The 22,115-nt window shown below is 37.0% G+C and overlaps 2 protein-coding genes across 5 annotated transcripts in view; both read left to right on the forward strand.

Annotated features, from left to right (window-relative positions):
• The window catches only part of LOC110646075 (B-box zinc finger protein 19), a 38,253-nt gene that overhangs the window by 12,919 nt on the left and 3,219 nt on the right, over positions 1–22,115 (forward strand). For all 3 annotated transcript variants that reach the window (XR_009148838.1, XR_009148837.1, XM_058146987.1), the window contains exon 5: positions 21,710–21,798. Coding sequence is in view for 1 of the 3 variants with exons in the window: in XM_058146987.1 (XP_058002970.1) it covers positions 21,710–21,793 (84 nt within the window). In the remaining 2 variants the exon portion in view is untranslated. The remainder of the gene's footprint in view (positions 1–21,709; positions 21,799–22,115) is intronic.
• Positions 595–21,779, forward strand: LOC110646072 (zinc finger CCCH domain-containing protein 19). Of its 2 annotated transcripts, XR_009148833.1 has the most exons (12): positions 595–2,306; positions 2,411–2,490; positions 5,061–5,248; positions 6,758–7,679; positions 7,782–7,909; positions 11,516–11,575; positions 11,645–11,695; positions 14,504–14,574; positions 15,164–15,318; positions 15,412–17,611; positions 18,035–18,261; positions 21,704–21,779. XR_009148833.1 is itself a non-coding variant. In XM_021799388.2 (10 exons), exons 1-10 carry the CDS (start codon positions 739–741, stop codon positions 17,547–17,549), a joined length of 5,361 nt encoding a protein of 1,786 aa, XP_021655080.2. In that variant the 5' UTR covers positions 596–738; the 3' UTR covers positions 17,550–17,654. The 2 variants fall into 2 exon arrangements, 1 of the variants encoding a protein (XP_021655080.2); XM_021799388.2 differs by lacking the exons at positions 18,035–18,261; positions 21,704–21,779 and having other exon boundaries at positions 596–2,306; positions 15,412–17,654.

The raw sequence follows: 22,115 nt of genomic DNA on the forward strand, positions 1-22,115 counted from the left end.
CATAATTAAAAGGGGGAATTTGTGGCTGCTTGTTTAGGTTTTGTGCAAGGGCTATGTTAGCCTCACAAGGCAATGGCGTTAGGTATTTAAGAAGCTTTAAAATGTTTGCTCATGCACGCATCATGCAATGTAGAAATTGAGGTTAATGCATAAGAATTGTTTTTTGCTATGTGATTCAATATTATAAATTGCTTTTAGATCAAATAATAGATTATTATTTCCTTGGTTATTAAGTAATTTAACAAGGTTACTTGCTATTTGGTTAAAACTTCTTTTTTTCTTATTAGTTTTGTTGTTTAAATTAAACCCTAAATTTTCTTAGCTATGTTCTTTTCAATGATAATCCTTTGCTTAGATATTTTTTTCACTTATTTTTAGACCTAGATTGGATGTATAAGGTGTTCGAACATTTTTGTTAAGTTTTTTTTCTGGTTTTATTAATATAATTAAAATTAAAAAAAAAAATACATGGATATAATAATAGTTTAACCTTTCATAAAAATAGATAGAAAACAACCGAACCTTACGAGATTGGGTTTCAGCCCATATAATCACAAGAAGCAAACCCGATCCAATATCAGGGCAATGCATATCAAAGGAGTTGCAAATAAAAACTGGCCTCTGCAAATTGTCTTCACATCCCCGGACTCCAATAGCTAGAAAACGACGCGGATTTCATTAAAAATTCAAAACCCTAATCCTTTTCTGGGTTTTCTGATTTTCACTTCATTCTCTCTAATGGAAACCGAAGAAGAAGACAATTCAAGGCACTCTACAATCACTTCAACAACAGCAATCACTGCAGAGCCTCACACTGTTAACAACCTCTTATGTACCCAACCTCAATGTAGGCCCCACCCTGTGGCCGAGTTGCCCGAACAACAATTCGGTGGTGGTGGTGGGGATGGCGAGTCACGACCGCCACCTGAAACAGAAACCAATGTTCCCGACGACGGCGAATATCAGGATGTGGTTGCGGGGGATAATACGCCCGCGGTAGAGTTTAGGGAGTTGGATGTTGTTGGAGGTGGTCGTGAGTCTCAATCTCCTCCTTCACGATTGCTGCAACCACCGGTGGCCGAGGGGGGCGAAGGAGAGAGTGCTAAGGCCGAAGAGGAGAGTGCTGACGTCAAAGAGGAGGGCCAGGGTATCGAGACACCAGAGATTGTGCCAGAGGTTCCTCGAAAAGAAGAGGCAGATAATGATTTGATTCCTGGAGAGGGACGGCGTGGACATTTAAACTACAGCGATTCATCTAACGAAGATAGGGGTAATTATGGTGTCTTGGATGCTGGAGTTGACGTGCCAGGAGTGAATAAGAAAACAGAGACTAAAATGGAGTTTGTTGTTAACTTAGTAGAGGACTCTGAGAAGGCTATGGAAGAAGATTTCACTGGTATGATAGAGGGTCCCGCAATGGTGGATAAGGATATGGAGAAGAGGGACGTGGTAGAGGAAACAAAGGAGGAGGCTGCTGACACTGCAGAAGAGGCAGAGATGGCTCACATGTCAGAGGAAACAAAAGAGGATAAGGATAGTTATGGGGTCGTGGATACTGGAGTTAACGTGCCAGGAGTGAATATGGAAACAGAGACTAAAATGGAGGCTGTTGTTAACTTAGTAGAGGACTCTGGGAAGGCAGTGGTAGCGGATGTCATTTGCACGATGGAGGGATCAGTAATGGTGGATAAGGATGTGAAGAAGAGGGACGTGCTAGAGGAAACAAAGGAGGAGGCTGCTGACACCGCAGAAGAGGCAGAGATGGCTCATATGTCAGAGGAAACAAAGGAGGCAGCTTTGGATACGGCAGAAGAGGCAGAGATGGTTGACATGGCAGAGGATACCGTGGAGGTGGAGGAGGAGAAGGAGGGGATGACTGAAGAATTTACATTGGCAGAGGAGATGGAGGCAGCAGATCAGACTGAAATGACTGGCAATGCAGAGGAAACTAAGGTAGCAGAGGAGACAGAGGAGGTTGTTAATGAGGCAGGGGACATGGACGGGATGGAGATGGCTGATAGGACGGAGGAAAATGGAAAGGAAGAGAAGATGGATGTAACAAATGCCAAAGAAGAATCAGAGACGGCTGAAAAAGCAGAGAATGCAGAGGAGATGGAACTTGCAGATGGAACTGAGGCGGAGGGGGCAGGAGATGAAGTGGAGGAACTGAGCAGAAATGCTGGTGGGAAGAGGAAGCGGGGAAAGAATGCCAAGGCCCCCTCTAGAGTTTCAACCAGGCAGAAGGTGGAGGAGGATGTTTGTTTCATTTGCTTCGATGGAGGTGAACTTGTCCTCTGTGACCGCAGGTGATAAAAAAGAACTACTCATCTAATTCATTTATGTGGGTTGTGATGAAGTCTTTGTTCTACTATTGTTTTAATTATTTGTTTAAATATAATTGGTTGTGTAGGGGGTGCCCTAAGGCATATCATCCTTCCTGTGTTAATCGAGACGAGGCATTCTTTCAAACTAGGGGTCGTTGGAATTGTGGTGAGTAGCTTTTCTTTCTGCTTCCAAGTTTTTTGATGGGTATATTTTTATTTGATTATTCTGTTACTTGTTATTTTGTGGTGTTTCAGATGTTTGGTTTCTGTTGATCAGTGGACTTTTCTGATGTGGCTTTGGGCTTTTCTTCACTTGCATTTTTGCATTATTAAATTTTTAGTTAGAGGAATGTAAGGGATGATGATAAATTTCATAGTGATTATATTTAGGTGTTTTAGTGCAATTGTGATAGTACACAGTTGGAAAATTTGATTCTAACAAAAGATGTAAATAAGTTCCTTCACAGCTTGAAAAATTAAATTTTAATTTTTGTTTATTTTAAAGGTCTTTAAAACATTTACAAATCACAACTATTTAAACACTTCCAATTTTTAGGCACATCCTTTTATTTGAATTTCTTTTTAAGTGTTTAAGTTGTTGCTTTTCTTTTCTTTGGAAAAGGTTCTTTGTACATGTCAGCGAAGCTTGCAGGAGTGGACTTGTGTGAAGGGAAAGGAAGCTCTTGCCCAGCACACTATTTAAGTTTTGCAAGCTCACCAAGTTGGTTTATTGTGCGTGATTTGAGGTGTGACATTGACTCCAATGATTCGTGTTCATGAATTGTCGAAAGTCCCCTTCAATTGCTGATATTCGCGATATTTGGTTCCAAGTAGAGGCAGCAAAATTGTGATTACTATTCCGCGAAGTTATCATCTTTTAGTGACTACATGATAGGTTTTATGAAACGCTGAAGGTCTCAAAGGAAATTGTAATATTAGCCTAGCTTTGTACACACCTTTTTGTGGGGAAATATTGGGCCTGTTTGGCATTGCTATTGAAATTGCTGTTGAGAAAATCACTTTTTTAAATATACTAATTAGAGAGTATTAAAAAATAATTTAAAATTAAATTTGATAAGTTTTATTCATATGAACACTAAAATAACAAAACAGTTTTTTTCAAATTGCTTTTTTTAACAGCATCTAAAATGATGCTTTTATTCAGAAAAACAGTTTAGGCTCTCCAAACTCAATTGCTAGATTGGCACTACAATGTACTTCAGCTTCATTCTTGTGTTGGTTCCTTGAATGACCCTGCATTAGTGTTAAAGTAATTGTTGATGACAAAAGCAGTACATTCTGCTTTAGAAGATAGATTGTTCTATATAACCTGGTAGAGATTGTTCTTTGTAAGAAGTTTTGCATTCTATATAGAGAAAAGGGTAAGCAAGAAGAATGTTAGCCACCTTGTGATCAACTTAGTTAATGGCTTAAACTTGATTATGCTTCAGGCATGTGGTTTAAAACTATCTCCTTGCCTGCCCAAGCTTCAACTTTAAGAATCTGTCTATGATGGAATGAACAGAGACTAATAGAATGCTACTAGCTGGAGAATAAATAGTTAGGATTCTTAATACTAAATATTTAACTCAACTCTATTAAGTCTTATTCTCAAATTAGTTGGAGTAGATTGTATGGATCCATTTCCTGTGTTCCACTTAGTTTAGGCTACAACTTTAGAGAGATTTAGAGCCGCTAAAGCTTTTATTGCTACTTTCCCAATATTAGCACTTGTGTAAACAAAATAAATGATAAGGGAAATTGGAAGTGACAATTTAGTCTAATTTTGTGCTAAATATCATATGGGTTGGAGTTTGCTGTAAGAGCATTAGGATACTGTAACTCATTCAATCAGCCAAGTATTCCTTTCCTTGCAACTACGTGCATGCCTGTTGCTTGGCTTTTGCCCTATGAGTCTTGACCCTTGATGATTACCAATTGTTCTGGTACTATCAGAACAGCTTTACAAGCGAATATCATTTTCATGATGGTTAATTGACTGCCAAGTTGGGCTAAGTCTTTAAAATAGCTCATATGAGGAGTTAGGAGGCTCAACAAATATTGACTGGAAGGTATACAAGATGGACTAACTGACTAAGTAATGTTTTGGGCAACTCATAGAGAGCATTTGATGCAGAATACACTCCTAAAGATTTTAGGAGTACTTATTTTAGGAAAAAATATAGAAAATAAGAATTTTAGTTGTTTCCTAAACTTCAAGTCGTTTGAAGAAGTTCATTCTATAGCAAAGAGTAAACTCAGATTTGTTTCAGAATTGCCTGTGGTCTAGGTTGTATGAACTCGTAGGTTCAATTATTGTGATATTCTTTTTCCTTTGCTTCGTGTTTTGCTTGAAATTGATGGATTATTATAATGTCCTTGGTCTCACATACAATGATTCAAGCACTTCAAAATTTTTTAAGAGCTACTTCAATGTGAGGTGACCTTTGTTTGTCCACATTGTTGACAAGACAAGCATGTATAAATTTACTCTAGGGTGCTTGCTTGTACAAATACTTTTGGAGCATTGTAAGCATTATGGATATGATTTTGTTTTATTTTTTAATCTAGTGTTTTTCTTTAAAGGTCTAATGCATTTCTAATCTACTGTTTTTCTAGAAAGGTCTATTGCAATATATATGTTCTCATTTGTTGATATTCTTTTGTATGAATATTTTGTTATTATGGCTTGCTTGTATAATCTAATATGAATGATTTTATTTTCTCTGAATTTAGGTTGGCATCTTTGTAGCATCTGTGAGAAGAATGCCTACTATATGTGTTATACATGCACGTTCTCCTTGTGCAAAGGCTGTGTCAAAGATGCTCTTATCCTATGTGTCAGAGGTAACAAAGGTTTCTGTCAGGCATGCATGAAAACTGTCATGTTGATTGAAAGGAATGAGCAGGGAAACAATGAAGTGGTATGTTGAACCTTTCAGGTTTTAAATTTCTTCTTGCATTGCATTCTTCATATGTTTTGTTGTTGTTGATGTTGTGAAGGAGGCAAATCTGGCACTGTTTTGGTCTGCTTGTGTGTAATTTGTTAAACTTTGAGAAAGGAAAGAGTAACGTAATATCAAATATTAAGTTGTTATTTTGATGTTCTTTTAATTGCTAATGAGTGTTTGTTTGACTGATGTGACCTTTTTAGGCATCTGAAATTCTGAATTGATTGCTTTGGGGTGATGCATAAATAAACTCTACTAAGCTAGTGTTCTTGGGTTCTTTGATACCCTACTGAGAATTTCAATAATTAATATGTGGTTCTTATTGATGTTAAATTGCTAACAAGATAATTCTGCTTTGATGTGATTTTGTAATCATCTATACTGTTGATATGTTGTTTTCTTTGTGCGCCTAATCATGCTTGGGTATGTTATCTGCATGTTTACAATTGATTTGATCAGCAAATAAACTAATTAGGGGGCCAATGTCATAAATGAATTGTAATTTTATTTCCATTGGACTGTCGAAAGAAACCGAGGGACTTTATACTTGTATTGATTAAGGAATGTGTTTGATTTTTAGAAAGTCTATCTCTGATATCACCAGATTCCTTGTCCATCTTGGTTCAGTTGTCAATACTTTTCTGTACTTGCATGCTCTGTGGTTCAAATGTTATTGAAATTAACTGCACATTTCTTGTTCTTCTTGACTAAAAACATATATGGAAATGATTGAGATGCCAAAAAATAGCATTCTTCCCCTGTTAGCCTTTTTTACTTTTCCTTGACTCTGTAATAATGTTTCTCATAATTTAAGGAGATTTTTGGAAAAGGAGATTAAAAGTCTTAAAGGGTGTTTGCAATAATTTTTTCCTTCAAATATGTTATAAAAGAAATAGAAGAAGTGATCACAGGATAGAGGGAATTCTCCCATTTATTTGTTTTGTGCATCTTTTCTGCTTTCTTTTCTGGCATCTGCTTGGTACTGTTTTTCTTTCTCATAATGAAGCATAAGGTCTTTGCTTACTACCAAATTGGGTTCTCTGCTTAATACCAGGTTCCATCTACCATTTCCTGTCTCTTCATATTTATCTTCTCCCTACTTAACAACTGATGCAGCACACTTGTAGTAGTAACTATTTAAGCAATAAAACAAGCTTCATTCCATCCTTAACTTGGTGCTTCAGCAATTAATGCTTATTACTTAGCTTGACTAGCTTTGTGAAAGAATACTGAGGTAGTAGTTGATTCCACTTCTTTTTTTCTGAATTTTCACACATTTTTTAGTTGCTTAGTCTGCACCACTACTTTATGTATCACCTTTTTTTCTTCCTTCTCATTTGTTTGTTACAAGTTGAGTATCAGTTTTCTTTCATCTTTATTTTACACACTCTCTCTCTCTCTCTCCCTCTCTCTCTCTCTCTTTGTTGGTGACAATTTTGTTCTATTTTTGCTCTTCTGCTTATGCGGTTGTTAATTGTGCAGGCCCAAATAAATTTTGATGACAGAAGTAACTGGGAGTATCTCTTCAAGGATTACTGGATTGATTTAAAAGGGAGGCTATCTATAACTTCAGACGAACTTTGTCAGGCTAAAAATCCATGGAAAGGATCCGAGTTACATGCTGGGAAGCGGATATCCATGGATGAACCTTATGATGCTCATAATGATGCAGGATCGGGATCAGACAGTTCTGGAAATCCAGAAATAACTACTTCTAAAAGAAGAAAGGCCAAAAAGCGGTTGAAATCTCATGCTAAGGAGAAGGATTCACTGATTACAACAACAGTAAATGATGCTGAAGAGGCATCCCACGATGGAAGTGTGCAGTGGGCATCAAAAGAGCTTTTGGAATTTGTTATGCATATGAAGAATGGTGATAAATCTGTGTGTTCTCAATTTGATGTGCAAGCTCTTCTTCTGGAATATATAAAAAGGAATAAACTTCGTGATCCTCGTCGTAAAAGTCAAATAATTTGTGATTCAAGGCTTGAGAAACTGTTTGGGAAGCCACATGTGGGGCACTTTGAAATGTTAAAACTTCTGGAAACACATTTTCTTTTAAAAGAGGATTCTCAGGCAGATGATCTTCAAGGGAGTGTTGTCGATACTGAAACTAATCAGTTGGAGGCTGATGGAAACTCTGATGGTCTTAAGAAGGCTAGTAAGGACAAGAAACGTAGGTCACGTAAAAAGGGTTATGGAAGAGGATTGCAATCTAATCTTGATGATTATGCGGCCATTGATACATACAATATCAATTTAATATACTTACGGCGGAGTTTGTTGGAGAATCTAATTGATGATACGGAAACATTTCATGATAAAGTTGTTGGTTCTTTTGTGAGAATCAGGATATCTGGGAGTGCTCAAAAGCAAGATTTATATAGGCTGGTCCAAGTTGTTGGTAAATATTGCATTTAATGTCTTTCACTTCACAAATTTTTGGCCTGAGTCTAGAAGAAAATAAATCTCATACGATTATAAAGCTCTTTTATGATATATGCAGGTACAAATAAAGCTGCTGAACCCTATAGAGTTGGCAAAAAGACAACTGATTACCTGCTGGAAATATTAAATTTAAACAAGACTGAGATTGTATCAATTGATATAATCTCAAATCAAGAATTTACTGAGGTGATTAATGATACCATTTCTATTTCAAGTTATTTTTGCATCTTCAATAGGGCAGCAAATAAGCGGCACTTGTGAGTTGCTCAAAACTCAACTTCATAAAAGCTTGCTTGAGTTTGTTGCTAGGTTTATGTGCTAAACTCTAGTTTGCTTTTAAGATTTGTTTAGTAAATGAGCTAAGCTCGAGTTAGGTGAAGCTCGACTTTTGTAGGCTAAGAAGTCAACATTTTTATGAACTATTAATAATTTGATTTTGACTTTATGTTATATGTATCTCTATTTATAACATGGATAGAAGTCTATTTAAAAATGTTTATTAAAAGAATAAATGGAGAAATGACATTTTTTTTTCTAAAAGAATTTTATATACTTGTATTGTAAGCCTTGTTACATGTATTGTACTAATATTAAAAGACAACATATATGGTTAAGTATATTAATATTTTTAACACAATTTGATTTTTTAAAATAGATTTGTGAATTTTTTTTATGTAACTGAATGAAGAGAATATTCTCATCGGTGGAGATTTGAATGGACATGTAGGAAGTGATAGGCAAGGTTATGAGAATGTTCATGGAGGGTTTGGTTTTGGTAGCCGAAATGAGGAGGGGAAAATTATCCTGGATTTTGCCATGGCATACGACCTAATACTAGTAAATACCTACTTTATAAAAAGGGAGTCGCATTTAGTGACTTTCAAAAGCGGACAACATAGAAGCCAAATTGACTTTCTCTTAACCAGGAAGACAAATAGAGCTCTATGCAAGGATTGCAAGGTTATTCCGGGAGAGACTTTAACCATTCAACATCAGTTAGTGATCTTGGATGTTAAGTTTAGGAACAATTTAAGAAAGGCTAGAAGAAATATGATAGCTCAAACAAAATGGTGGGAGTTCAAAGGAGTAAAGCAAGTGAAGCTTAAAAATGAGTTTCTAGAGTCCGAAGCATGGGAGCTGGATGTGGAGGCCAATGATATGTGGATACAGATGGCATCAAGGATTAGAGAAATAGCTAGAAAAGTACTTGGAGAATCTAGAGGACATGGACCACCCTCAAAAGAGAGGTAGTAGTGGAATTAGGAAGTATAAAAGGCAGTGAAAAGAAAGAGGAAATAGTATAAGAAATTATCTAAGTGTGATAATAATGAGGCTTATGAACAATACAAGATAGCAAAGAAAGTGACAAAAAAGGCAGTTACTCAAGCAAGAGCGTAGGCCTTTGAAAAGTTATATGAGAAACTTGGAACTAAAGAAAGGAGAGAGATATTTATAGATTAGCAAGAAGGGGAGAAAGATATTTATAGATTAGCAAGAAGGAGAGAAGAAATGTCAAGATCTCAATCAAGTTAGGTGCATTAAGTATAAAGAAGAAAAAGTGTTGGTGAAAGATGAAGACATTAAAGAAAGATGGAGACATTATTTTGATGATCTCTTTAATAATAGTCAAAGTGGTAATAGCGTAATTATAGACTGTAGAGCAATAGAAAAAAATGTGAATTACACTAGAAGGATTAGATCTTTAGAAGTAAAGGAAGTACTTAAGAGAATGAAAGTGGGTAAAGCCTGTGGACCCGATGGAATACCAATTGAAGTGTGGAAGTGTTTGGGAGATGTGGTAGTGGCATAGTTAACTAAATTGTTTAATAAGATTGTAAACTCAAAGAAAATGCCTGATGAATGGAGGATGAGTATTTTAGTACCTATTTTTAAAAATAAGGGAGACATAAAGAGTTGCTTAAACTTTAAGGGAATTAAACTCATGAGCCATACTGTGAAGTTATGGAAGAGAGTTGTGGAACATCGACTACGCCATGACACTTCTATCTCTCCCAATTAATTTGGCTTCATGCCTGGTCGTTCAACTATGGAAGCGATCTTTCTTATTAGAAGCTTGATGAAGAAATATAGAGATGTGAAGAAAGATCTACATGTGGTTTTTTATCGATTTGGAGAAGGCTTATGATAGTGTTCTAAGAGATATCTTATGGAGAGTGTTAGAACAAAAGAGGGTATCTATTAGGTACATATAAGTGTTGAAAGATATGTATGAAGGAGCAACTATTATTGTGCGCATAGTGGGAGGGAATGCAAGAGATTTTCCTATCTCAGTTGGATTACACTAAGATTTAGCTGTGAGTCCTTACCTTTTTACATTAATTCAAGATGAATTGACGAAACATATACAAGAGAGTATCTCTTGGTGCATGATGTTTGTGGATGATATAGTTCTGATAGATGAGACGCGAAAATGAGTCAATAGAAAGATAGAGCTTCGGAGAAGTATTCTAGAGTCAAAGGGGTTTAAGTTAAGTAGAACGAAGACAGAATACATGCATTGCAAGTTCAGTGAAAGCTAAACTGGTGATAGGAAAAAAGTTAGTTTGGATGGAGTGCTATTGCCCTAAAGTAATCACTTTAAATATCCCGACTCAATCCTTCAAGCAGATGTGGGATGTGAGGAGGATGTTAGTCATGGGATTAAAGCCGGATGGTTGGAGTGGAGACATGCCACGGGAGTTTTATGTGATCGCAAGATTCCCAATAAGTTGAAAGGAAAATTTTACCATACAACCATACGACCGGCCATGTTATATGGTAGTGAGTGTTGGGCAATGAAGGAGCCGTATGTGTCTAAGATGAGAGTTGTGGAGATGAGAATGTTAAGGCGGATGAGTGGCCATACTAGATTAGATAAAGTCCGTAATGAGAGTATTAGAGAAAAGGTGAAAGTAGTGCCAATTGAGGATAAGTTAAGAGAAGGGAGATTGAGGTGGTTTGGTCATGTGAAGCGTAGACATACGGAGGCTCCAGTTAGACAAGTAGAGCACATTGGGTTAGAGGATAGAAAGAAAAGAAATGGTAGACCTAAACTGAATTGGAGGAGAGTAGTGCAACATGACCTATAAGCATTACACATTTCCGATGATTTAACCCAAAATTGTTTAGAGTGGAGAAAGAGAATTCATATAACCGACCCGAATAAATTTTTGGGATAAAGGCTTAGTTGAGTTGAATTGAGTTGAGTTGAGTTGAGTTGAGTTTGATTTGAACTTGTTTGTCTACATTTAAACAACGAGCCATATATGAATAGGGTTGTATTTTGCTTGTTTTACTTGTTTCATAAATGAGGCAAGCTTGAGTCTAAATTTTGAGGCTGTTTTATAAATGAGTCGAGTCTGAGCTCATTTGCAGGCTTACTTTTCAGTGTCTAAGACTCAAGTATTTCTTCATTGTGATCATAATATTTCTAGAATTTTGTTTGGAGTCAAAATATGATATTTAGTGCTAGAGCCTAGAGAACCTTCTGTTCTGGACACCTTCCTGCAATGATGTAATGGAAATATTCTGGTGTAAGCATGTTTCTGGAAAGTTCAAGATACTGTCAAGCATGGACTAAAATAATTGAGACTTTGATGGAAATATCAGATATTGATGGTTAGGCATAAAATGCTTGTAGTTTTAATTTTACAATATTTCAACTGAAATTTCTATGTATCAGAAATTATTGATGATATTAAAGATTAATTTATAAATTTTATTTCGTTATTTCCCTGTGTCTTTTATGGTTATTTCTCTGCTCAAGGGAATTATCTTCTTATATTTTCTTAGGATGAATGCAAGCGGCTGCGACAGAGCATAAAATGTGGTCTTATCAATCGGTTGACTGTGGTATGCTATGTTACTTTGGATATGTTTCTACATTATCTGTGTCCTGAGGAGACAATTTTTTGCATGTAGGGTGACATTCAGGAAAAGGCCATGTCACTTCAGGCAGTCAGAGTTGAAGATGTAAGTTTTTTTGTGTCAAGAACATTTGTTATGATGTTTGACTTTTGGAATATTCTAAGTAATCATGATGTGATTTCTGAACAAAAGCAAACTATTCATGGTAATTAAGTAAATCCTTTTTTGACCATCTGTGAGCTAGACCATGGGGTTACTCTACTCTCCCCTTTAACATACTCCCTCCTCCCAATCCAGCCTTTGTTCTAGTGGAATTAAAAATTGGGACCTCTTGATAGAGATTCCAATTACTAAGAGTTTACTGCTGGAATGTCCCATAGGTTATAATGCTGACTCTCTGAGGTCAAATACTGATAAACTATGGTTGACTTATTAAAAGATAGATCTAAACATTAATGCTACTTCAAAAGGACAAGTAATGATATTCTCAATGTTTTTACATATCATGTTGCCTAATTATTCTGCTTTTATTTTGTTTTGTTAGTTTGTATATAACTTAAATAGTTGAAACTTGAGACTCTAAGGTCTGGAACTTGAAAGGAATAATAAATCATGTTTGATCAAGGGCAAACTTTGAGCTTTATGGAATTCTTTGGACAAGTATATCATATCACTTTCATTTTCTGCTCTTGTTTTGTCGGTGTGTATGTAATTGAAAGAGTGTATAAAATTGAAAGAGTCTGGACTCGAAGGTCTCAAACTTGAAAGAAATATTAAATCATGGTTAATTAAGGAAGAATAGCTTATAGCTTTATGGAGTCCTTTTGGCTTGATGTTGCATGCCTGCTGGGTTTAGTGTCTTCTACTTTCTCAATTAATCGAGTGTTGTAGGCTTGTAGCATGTACTTCTAGCCTAATGTTACTCTATAGGTGAAAAACGCAAGTAAAGTTAAAAACTTGCCAGGCTAGTGGGAAAAATAGCTAATGGTTAAGTTTATTTGGATCAACCTGTAATCAAGAGCCAGTCGTTGCCAATCGACTGTAAAGAATTAAGTTTCCATGAAGACAACCTCTCTTGTTATTATTATTTAGAAATAATATATGCGAGTCACCCACATCCAGTGGTTGGTGTCTGGCTCCTATTTATGTTACTACAAATAAACATACAAGATCATTTGCACCCGCCAATACTTAATTCTTTCAATAATAAAGTTTGAAAAAGCCAATTAGTTGGAAAATCTTGATCATTTGATTGCTATGAAATTATATGAAATTATTCATCTACTGACTTCTATTGGAAGGATTCATTGTGTTCAATTTGTAAATAACTTTTGCGTGCATGTCTAATCTGAAACCGTGCATGGCTTCCTTGAGTATAAATTCATTCGATAGGAAAAAGTAGCATGCACTGTAGTCCTATCTGAAATAGGGGCAATTTTATGGCATGCCATGTTTAGATGCTCTTGGGCTTTAAAAATTTAAAATTCAGGATCTACGCCTACGTGCTTTCATTGGTTGGATTATTTATAGGATAACATAAATTTATTTCCTTACCCTTGTGTCTTTGACTAGGAATAATGAGATGGGTTTGTCATTTTCATTCCCACCTCGGAGTACGAGCGAGGCGGGGCCATTTTATTTTTGTTATTTTGTAATTTTTTAATAAAATTGTATTTTTATGTATTGTCACTTAATATTATACACATATTTATTAAATATTGAATATTATTTCTTAACATTTGAGGAAAAAAGAATAACATTGAGTAACAAATGGTATATTTCTAAAATTAAATGAGTTTTCACATTTTTTGGATGACAAAACTATATTACAAAATATATTTGTAAAATTGAGGCAAAATTAGAATGTGGTAGGATTCCTTCTTGACTTGTGGTTAGGGAGATAAACCTAACACGGCAAGGAAAAAAAATTCCATCTCTAGCCTTTTGACCATGTCAAGCTGTAGGATTATCAAATGGAACATTATCTTTCTAACAATATTTTTTTATGAATTTAAATTGCAATCATTTTGACCTAGAGTCTAACAGAGCTGAATGGCGAAAAAAAATTCATATAGCTGACCCTAACTAGTTTGGGATTAACTCTAAGTTGTTGTTAAGTTGCAATCATTTTGTGATAGCAATTGTTGTCACCTGTAATGGAAACTGCAAAGTTGTGGCTTGTTGCTATGAGTAAATGAATAAATATTAAAGGACAACAACAACAACTAAGACTACGCGTTAATCCCAAACTAGTTGGGGTCAGCTATATGGATCCTTTCTCGCCTTTCAGTTCTATTATATACCAGGTCCGTATCAATAAATATTAAAGGATTTCATAAAAAAATTTGAAAAGTCAACTAATGAACATGTATATATCAAATAGAGACTTTGAATCTGTGATTTATCTTTGTTATTATTAACCAACAAAGCAAAGTGTGAAAATGCCCCTAGATATTTCAAGCTAAATTTCATTTAGTAAGAATTAAAGGGATTTAGGTTGAAGAAAGAGTGGAAATGGTTGCTGGAGGAGCCCGAGGACAAAAAACCTGCTCTTTTATACATGAAACAACCTTTATGATAGGTCAATACCACTGCAGAAATATTGTCTGTTACTGACACCAGTAAAGGGACTCTGAAAATCTGTTAAACAATGGCTGTCATGTTACCTTATGTAATGACTATTATTTGAAACCTTAGTATTTTGTAAATTGTCGCTCTCTGCTTGAGAGATGCTAGCTGTTGTTTACACCTTATTCTTTTGAATTATAACTCATGCAGACAATTATTTACTCAGCATCTTGATGAATGTTTAATTTGCCTCTTCTGGAATCATTCTTTCTGCTATTTAAAAAATTGATGATTCTTTATATTAATCTGCTTTTATATGACTGGTACGCTATATGTCTAATGCAGTCATTGGAATCAGAGGTAACACGTCTCAGTCATCTTCGTGATCGAGCCAGTGATTTGGGCCGGAAGAAGGAATATCCTTTCTCATGAAATTTTATCATCAATTTTACTTTCTTAGTTCATGCAGTTGGCTTCTGGTCATTGACTTTTTACTTCCTGTTATACATTCTTAACTTATGCTACAATGAGGCATGAGTGTCATTCTCTTGAAGTATGTGTCAGTGACTCAGTGGCTTTTAAATCAATTTATCCTTTTCGCATTCTTATTTAAATATGATGCATAACTACCTGAGGCATACCTGCCCAAGGCATATTTAGATTCATTCATGGTTCATTTATTTATGGTCATGCAAATTAGTTGGAGTAAAGATGCTGATTAAAACTAACTCTTGGTATTTTGAGTAGAAAAATGGATAAATTTAGCTTGACTTGAAACATTTATTTCTTTACTTCTTGGTGTTAAGATACCTATTGCAACCCTTTATCTTTTTTCTTTTCCGCTTTAGGTTGTTGGGGGAGATTAAAATGTTTCTTGTAAGTAAAAACCAGAGACATTTTAATCTTGTATAGATTTATTTGTTATTTTGCATTCATATTATCTCCTTTGGAAGCAGTCACTTTTTTACAGAAACAGTTTAATGTAGTCCGTAACTTATGCTTCACGCTTAGAGAATGCGTAGAGAAATTGCAACTTCTGAAGTTGCCTGAGGAGCGCCAGCGCAGATTTGAAGAAATACCAGAAATTCATGCTGACCCAAATATGGATCCAAGTTATGAGTCTGAGGAAGATGAAGGCCAAACGGATGAAAAGAGACGAGGTATTTTATTTTCTTATACTTTGCAAACATTACCTCCTCCATTTTTGTTTTACCTTTTGTCATTCAATTTTGACACAACTTTTGATGTTGTAGACCATCTGAGACCTGGAGGTTGTAGCTTTAACAGGAGAGGGAGAGAGCCTATTTCTTCTGGAAGAGGAAGTTTTGCTTCAAATGATTCATGGGGAACTAGGAATTACTCAAGCATGAATCGGGATTTGAGCAGAAACTTGTCCAATAAAGGTTTCTTGATCAAAACAGATGATAATGCTGGAGCTGGTGAGATACTAAATGAAAGTTTGTGGGGTCAAGGAAGGGACAGAGAAACACAGCAATCACAAAATTGGGAGAAGCCAAAATCTGCATCAAATTTAGAAACTAAAAGTGTCCATCCTGTGCTATCATCAGGATCATTTCCTAGTGTTAAACAGGATATTGCAATGGCACCTTCCTCTGCGGTGGTGACACGATCTGCAATCAAAATTAACGAAACAGACAAGATATGGCATTACCAGGATCCATCTGGAAAAGTACAAGGACCATTTTCCATGGTGCAGCTGCGGAAATGGAGTAATACTGGATATTTCCCTGCTGATCTGAGAATATGGAGAACTAATGAGAAGCAGGATGACTCTTTTCTTTTGACTGATGCATTGGTTGGAAATTTCCAGGGAGACCCTCCATTGGTGGACAGCGGGTTCCTGAAAAGTCACAGTCCTCATCTATCATCCTCGTATTCCACAATTGCAGAAGAGGGTTGTAAACCTCAGCCTGAAATTAGTAATTCTACTGATCGAGCTACTTCAGCATCCCTTGATGTTCCCAAGTATTCTACAGAAAAGTGGGGTTCTGAGACAAATCTGCCTTCCCCGACACTGGCCCAAGCTGCCACAAGTGGAACAAAGGGGAAACCATTTGAAAGCAAATGGTCACCTACCCCAGCTCAACCTGCTGGTTCTCTCTTGGGAGCTAACTCACTCCCAAGTGGTAATGGGGAGCTGCAACGCCCTGCTATAGTTATCCCTGAAATCAGCCAATTGCCACATTTTTCAACTCCATCTTCAACAAAACTGTTGAATTCTGCAAATTCTCTTCAGATGCGTTCTCAATCAACTTTGTCTGGTGAATCACCAAGGGTACAGGTCATTTCCCATCCGCTTCCAGCACCTGATTCTGGTTTTGCTCCAGTTAATACTGTTACTGATATGAAAGGTCTCCAGAATTTGGTTCAGCCTGTAACTAATAATAATACTCTTATTGGAACACAAGGATGGGGGGCTGCTTCCGTTTCCAATCCTGAAATAGTTACTTCACATGCAATAACTGGTAGTGGATCTCAGGTGTGGGGAAGTGAACCATCCCAGAAGCCAGAGCAGAACAATTCAATTTCAATGTCTACTCAACCTAGTGCTTATGGTAGCTGGGGCGATGCATCAACTACTGCTGCCCATAATTCTGCTTCATCCTTTATTGCAGGCAACCTGAGCGGTATTTCTACCGCCCCAGGAGCTTCAGGTTTGGCACCATCTGACTGGTGGGGAGGTCCTATGCCTGGGCAACCAAACATTCAACCTTCTGCTGCTCCATCTAATGTGCCATGGGGCGTGAGTATTACTGATAACCAAAGTGTTACGTCTAGACAAGGGCTAGAAAATCAAAATATTGGTTGGGGGTCGGTTCCAGGAAATCTGAACATGGGCTGGGGAGGACCCGTATCTGCAAATTCAAATCAGGGGTGGGTTGTATCTGGTCAGATGCCAGCACCTGCAAACACAAACGCAGGTTGGGTTGCACATGGGCAAGCACAAGCACCTGGAAATGCAAATCTGGGTTTGGCTGCTGCAGTTCAGGGTCAAGCACCAGGAAATGCATTTCCAGGTTGGGTGCCACCTGGCCAAGGGCAAACACCTATAAATGCCAATTTAGCTTGGGTACCCCTTGGCCAAGGGCAACCTCCTGGAAATGCAAATCCCAGTTGGGTAGCATCTCCAGGGAATGTGGGGTCATGTGGAAGTGAAAAGAACCACAATGGGGACAGATTCTCAAGCCAAAGGGATGGTGGTTCTCAGGGTGGAGATACTGGTTATGGTGGAGGTAAGCCATGGAATAGGCAGTCATCATTTGGCAGGGGAGACTCTTCTAGGCCTCCCTTCAAAGGGCATAGAGTGTGCAAGTACCATGAAAGTGGGCATTGCATAAAAGGAGCTGCATGTGATTATTTGCATACTTGAGTTTTAGAATTTTGGAGCAGCGTAGTGCAGTTAAATCTGTACAGTAATTTAATTTGAAAGAGGTTAGACATTATGAAAATCTTTTTATGCTTTATACTTGTAAAACCCTGTGCAGTCTAGCAGCTTCTCTCTCTCTCTCTCTCTTTTCATCTTTGAATGCCTGCATTCCTTTCCATTAACAGATTCAATTAAATAAGCTTGGCTTAGTTGGGAGAGGAATAGTTATTCCTAATGATGGGGAGGAAATATTTACTATTAACTTAGAATTTTTAAGTTTGAACTTAAGTTGATTTTTTTAAAAGTAATCGTTATCAATGTTGTTATTATTGTTGTTGTAATAAATATAAAAAATCAATGAGTTAATTTTTGTAGTTTTTAACTGTGAGCAATTATATGTACTCCTTGTTTGAGTTTTATGCTTCCCTTGCAACATGCAAGTGGCTTTCTTTTACTTTGAGACAGATGGTAGCTCCTTCTGTCTGCAGTGCAATATGATTGTGCATGATGATGGCAACCTCTTGATCAAAATGAAGTATGGAGGGACCAAAATCAGCTGCCTAAACTCATGATGAGAGACAATAAGCAAAATCACAGAGTATCGCCCATTCCAATGATGGAGAATAACACCGATGGTGATTGCAAGATTGACAATACATTGATTGATCTTAATGCCAAACCTCAGCAGATACACGGGCAAAATACAACTAACCAGGTAGCACTTTTCCATTGACCATCTGTAATCTGTGTTTATTTTCTTTAAAGTCCGTGACTTCATATTCATATGCATGCTAAGAACTTCAGTTTTATGCAGTAGATTTACAACTCAACTCAACTCAACTCAACTAAGCCTTTATCCTAAAAATTTGGGGTCGGCTATATGGATTTGCTTTTTCCACTCTAAACGATTTTGGGTTAAATCCTCAGAAATGTGTAATGCTTCTAAGTCATGTTGTACAACTCTCCTCCAAATCAATTTAGGTCTACCCCTTTTTTTCTTTCTATCCTCTAACCTAATGTACTCTACTTGTCTAACTGGAGCCTCCGTATGTCTACGCTTCACATGACCAAACCACCTCAATCTCCCTTCTCTCAACTTATCTTCAATTGGCACCACTCCTACCTTTTCTCTAATACTTTCATTACGGACTTTATCTAGTCTAGTATGGCCACTCATCCACCTTAACATTCTCATCTCTGCAACTCTTATCTTAGATGCATACGACTCTTTCAGTGCCCAACACTCACTACCTTATAACATAGCCGGTCGTATGGCTGTACGGTAAAATTTTCCTTTTAATTTATTGGGAATCTTATGATCACATAAAACTCCCGTGGCACGTCTCCACTTCAGCCATCCGGCTTTAATCCTATGACTAACATCCTCCTCACATCCCCCATCTACTTGAAGGACTGAGCCTAGATATTTAAAGTGATTACTTTGGGATAGTACCATTCCATTCAAACTAACTCCTTCCCTATCACCAGTTTGGCCTTCACTGAACTTGCAATGCATGTATTCTGTCTTCGTTCTACTTAACTTAAAACCCTTTGACTCTAGAGTACTTCTCCAAAGTTCTAGCTTCCTATTGACTCCTTCTTGTGTCTCATCTATCAGAACAATATCATCCGCAAACATCATGCACCAAGGAATATTCTCTTGTATATGTTTCGTCAGTTCATCTAAAACTAATGTGAAAAGGTAAGGGCTTATGGCTGATCCTTGGTGTAATCCAATTGAGATCGGAAAATCTCTTGTGTCCCCTCTCACTGTGCGCACAATAGTAATTGCTCCTTCATACATATCTTTCAATACTTGTATGTACCTAATAGATACCCTATTTTGTTCTAACACATTCCATAAGATCTCTCTTGGAACACTATCATAAGCCTTCTCCAAATCAATAAAAACCATGTATAGATCTTTCTTCCCATCTCTATATTTCTCCATCAAGCTTCTAATGAGAAAGATCGCTTTCATAGTTGAACGACCGGGCATGAAACCAAATTGATTGAGAGAGATAGAAGTATCATGACGTAGTCGATGCTCCACAACTCTCTCCCACAACTTCATAGTATGGCTCATGAGTTTAATTCCCCTATAATTTGAGTAACTCTGTATGTCTCCCTTATTTTTAAAAATAGGTACTAAAATACTCTTCCTCCATTCATCAGGCATTTTCTTTGAGTTTAGAATCTTATTAAATAATTTAGTTAACCATGCCACTCCCAAATACTTCCACACTTCAATTGGTATTTCATCGGGTCCACAGGTTTTACTCACTTTCATTCTCTTAAGTGCTTCCTTTACTTCTAAAGATCTAATCCTTCTAGTATAATTTACATTCTTTTCTATTGTTCTATAATCTATATTCACGCTATTTCCATTTTGACTATTATTAAAGAGATCATTAAAATAATTTCTCCATCTTTCTTTAATGTCCTCATCTTTCACCAACACTTTTCCTTCTTTATCCTTAATGCACCTAACTTGATTGAGATCTTGACATTTCCTTTCTCTACTCCTTGCTAATCTATAAATATCTTTCTCCCCTTCTTTAGTTTCAAGTTTCTCATATAACTTTTCAAAGGCCTGTGCTCTTGCTTGACTAACTGCCTTTTTTGCCTCTTTCTTTGCTATCTTGTACTGTTCATATGCCTCATTATTATCACATTTAGGTAATTTCTTATACCATTCCCTTTTTCTCTTCACTGCCTATTGTATTTCCTCATTCCACCACCATCTCTCTTTTGAGGGTGGTCCATGTCCTTTAGACTCTCTAAGTACTTTTCTAGCTACTTCTCTAATCTTTGACGCCATCTGTATCCACATATCATTGGCCTCCATATCTAGCTTCCATACTTCGGACTCGAGAAGCTCATTTTTTAACTTCACTTGCTTTACTCTTTTGAACTCCCACCACTTTGTTCGAGCTACACTATTTCTTCTGACCTTACTTGAATTGTTCCTAAACTTGACATCCAAGACCACCAACCTATGTTGACTTGTTAAAGCCTCTCCTGGAATGACCTTGCAATCCTTGCATAGAGCTCTATTTGTCTTCCTGGTTAAGAGGAAGTCGATTTGGCTTCTATGTTGCCCACTTTTGAAAGTCACTAAATGTGACTCTCTTTTTATAAAGTAGGTATTTGCTAGTATTAGGTCATATGCCATAGCAAAATCCAGGATGCTTTTTCCCTCTTCATTTCGACTACCAAAACCAAAACCTCCATGAACATTCTCATAACCTTGCCTATCACTTCCTACATGTCCATTCAAATCTCCACCAATGAAAACATTCTCTTCATTCGGTATGCTTTGCATTAAATCATCCATATCTTCCCAAAACCTTTGTTTACTCTCACTGTCTAGTCCTATTTGCGGGGCATAAGCACTAACTATATTTATTGTTTCTCCTTCTAGTACTAGCTTTACTAGTATAATTCTATCTCCTACTCTTTTCACAACTACTACTGCGTCTTTCAATGTTCTGTCTATGATTATACCCACTCCGTTCTTATTTCTCTTCTTTCCGGTAAACCACAGTTTGTACCCTGAATTACCCACTTCCTTACTTTTCTCTCCTACCCATTTAGTCTCCTGAATGCAAGCAATATTCACCATTCTCCTTTCCAAGGTATCCACAAGCTCCATTAATTTTCCTGTAAGTGATCCAACATTCCAAGTACCAACCTTGATCCTCCTCCTATCCTGCTCCTTCCTAATTGGTCTCCTTCTATGATATCTTCTATTGTTTTCTATGTCTATCTTGTGTTCTGTTCCACTATTTGTTCTACTATCTGTCCTATGGACTAACTTCTTTACCCACACTCGTCCATAATGTGGAAACCCTTGCTCACTTAACACCACACCCGGGCGCCGGCATGGCGCGTCGCTTTCGGTGAACGCCCTACACCCTTGCATATTTATCACTACACCCGGGCTCTGATGTAGCGCGTCGTTAGTAGAGGACGCCCCAACGTTTATATCATTTGAATCCATATCATAGGGTGTAACGAAATTTTTACGCTGGTTGTCACCTATCGCAACCCTCCTCCTTTATCCGGGCTTGGGATCGGCTAAGCACGAATTACTCAGGCGGAGTTATGCAGTAGATTTACATCTTAAAAAATTACATGGTTTTGTTTGTTTCAAGGAACAGGGTATGGATGTTATGAGTGGTACTAATCATGAATCTGCAAGTGCGGTCCCTGTTGGATCCTTCAAAAGAGAGCCTGAAATGTGAGCAAGGTATAATCTACATTCTTCATAATTCATCAAGTCTGGTTCACATCCTTTCCTCCATTTGTTATCAAGCTTACATATAGGCTGATGTCATGGGAAAGCTTCAAGTTGGCTTTGAAATTGCATTCCTCAAACTAATGGATAGACATGACCTGTTGTCTAAAACTTAAAGCTGTACTGCTTGTAGTACGCATAGTGTGCCCCCTTTTGCCACAACACCCACCCCAAAAAAAAAAAAAAACCAAATTCTCCTTTTTTTTTTTTTGGGCATTGCACGAAATAGCATTTCTTGAATTATTTGGAGAGAAGTAATTATTGTCATT

Source organism: Hevea brasiliensis, chromosome 1, assembly GCF_030052815.1.
Source record: "Hevea brasiliensis isolate MT/VB/25A 57/8 chromosome 1, ASM3005281v1, whole genome shotgun sequence".
Classification (NCBI taxonomy): domain Eukaryota; kingdom Viridiplantae; phylum Streptophyta; class Magnoliopsida; order Malpighiales; family Euphorbiaceae; genus Hevea; species Hevea brasiliensis.

What these genes read in the sequence shown, in the direction of transcription:
- LOC110646072 (XM_021799388.2), top strand. Translation starts at nt 739, where the DNA reads ATGGAAACCGAAGAAGAAGACAATTCAAGGCACTCTACAATCACTTCA. An exon ending in TAGGGGTCGTTGGAATTGTG is followed by an intron (nt 2,491 to 5,060) that starts GTGAGTAGCTTT and finishes CTCTGAATTTAG; the next exon opens with GTTGGCATCTTTGTAGCATC. An exon ending in AGCAGGGAAACAATGAAGTG is followed by an intron (nt 5,249 to 6,757) that starts GTATGTTGAACC and finishes TTAATTGTGCAG; the next exon opens with GCCCAAATAAATTTTGATGA.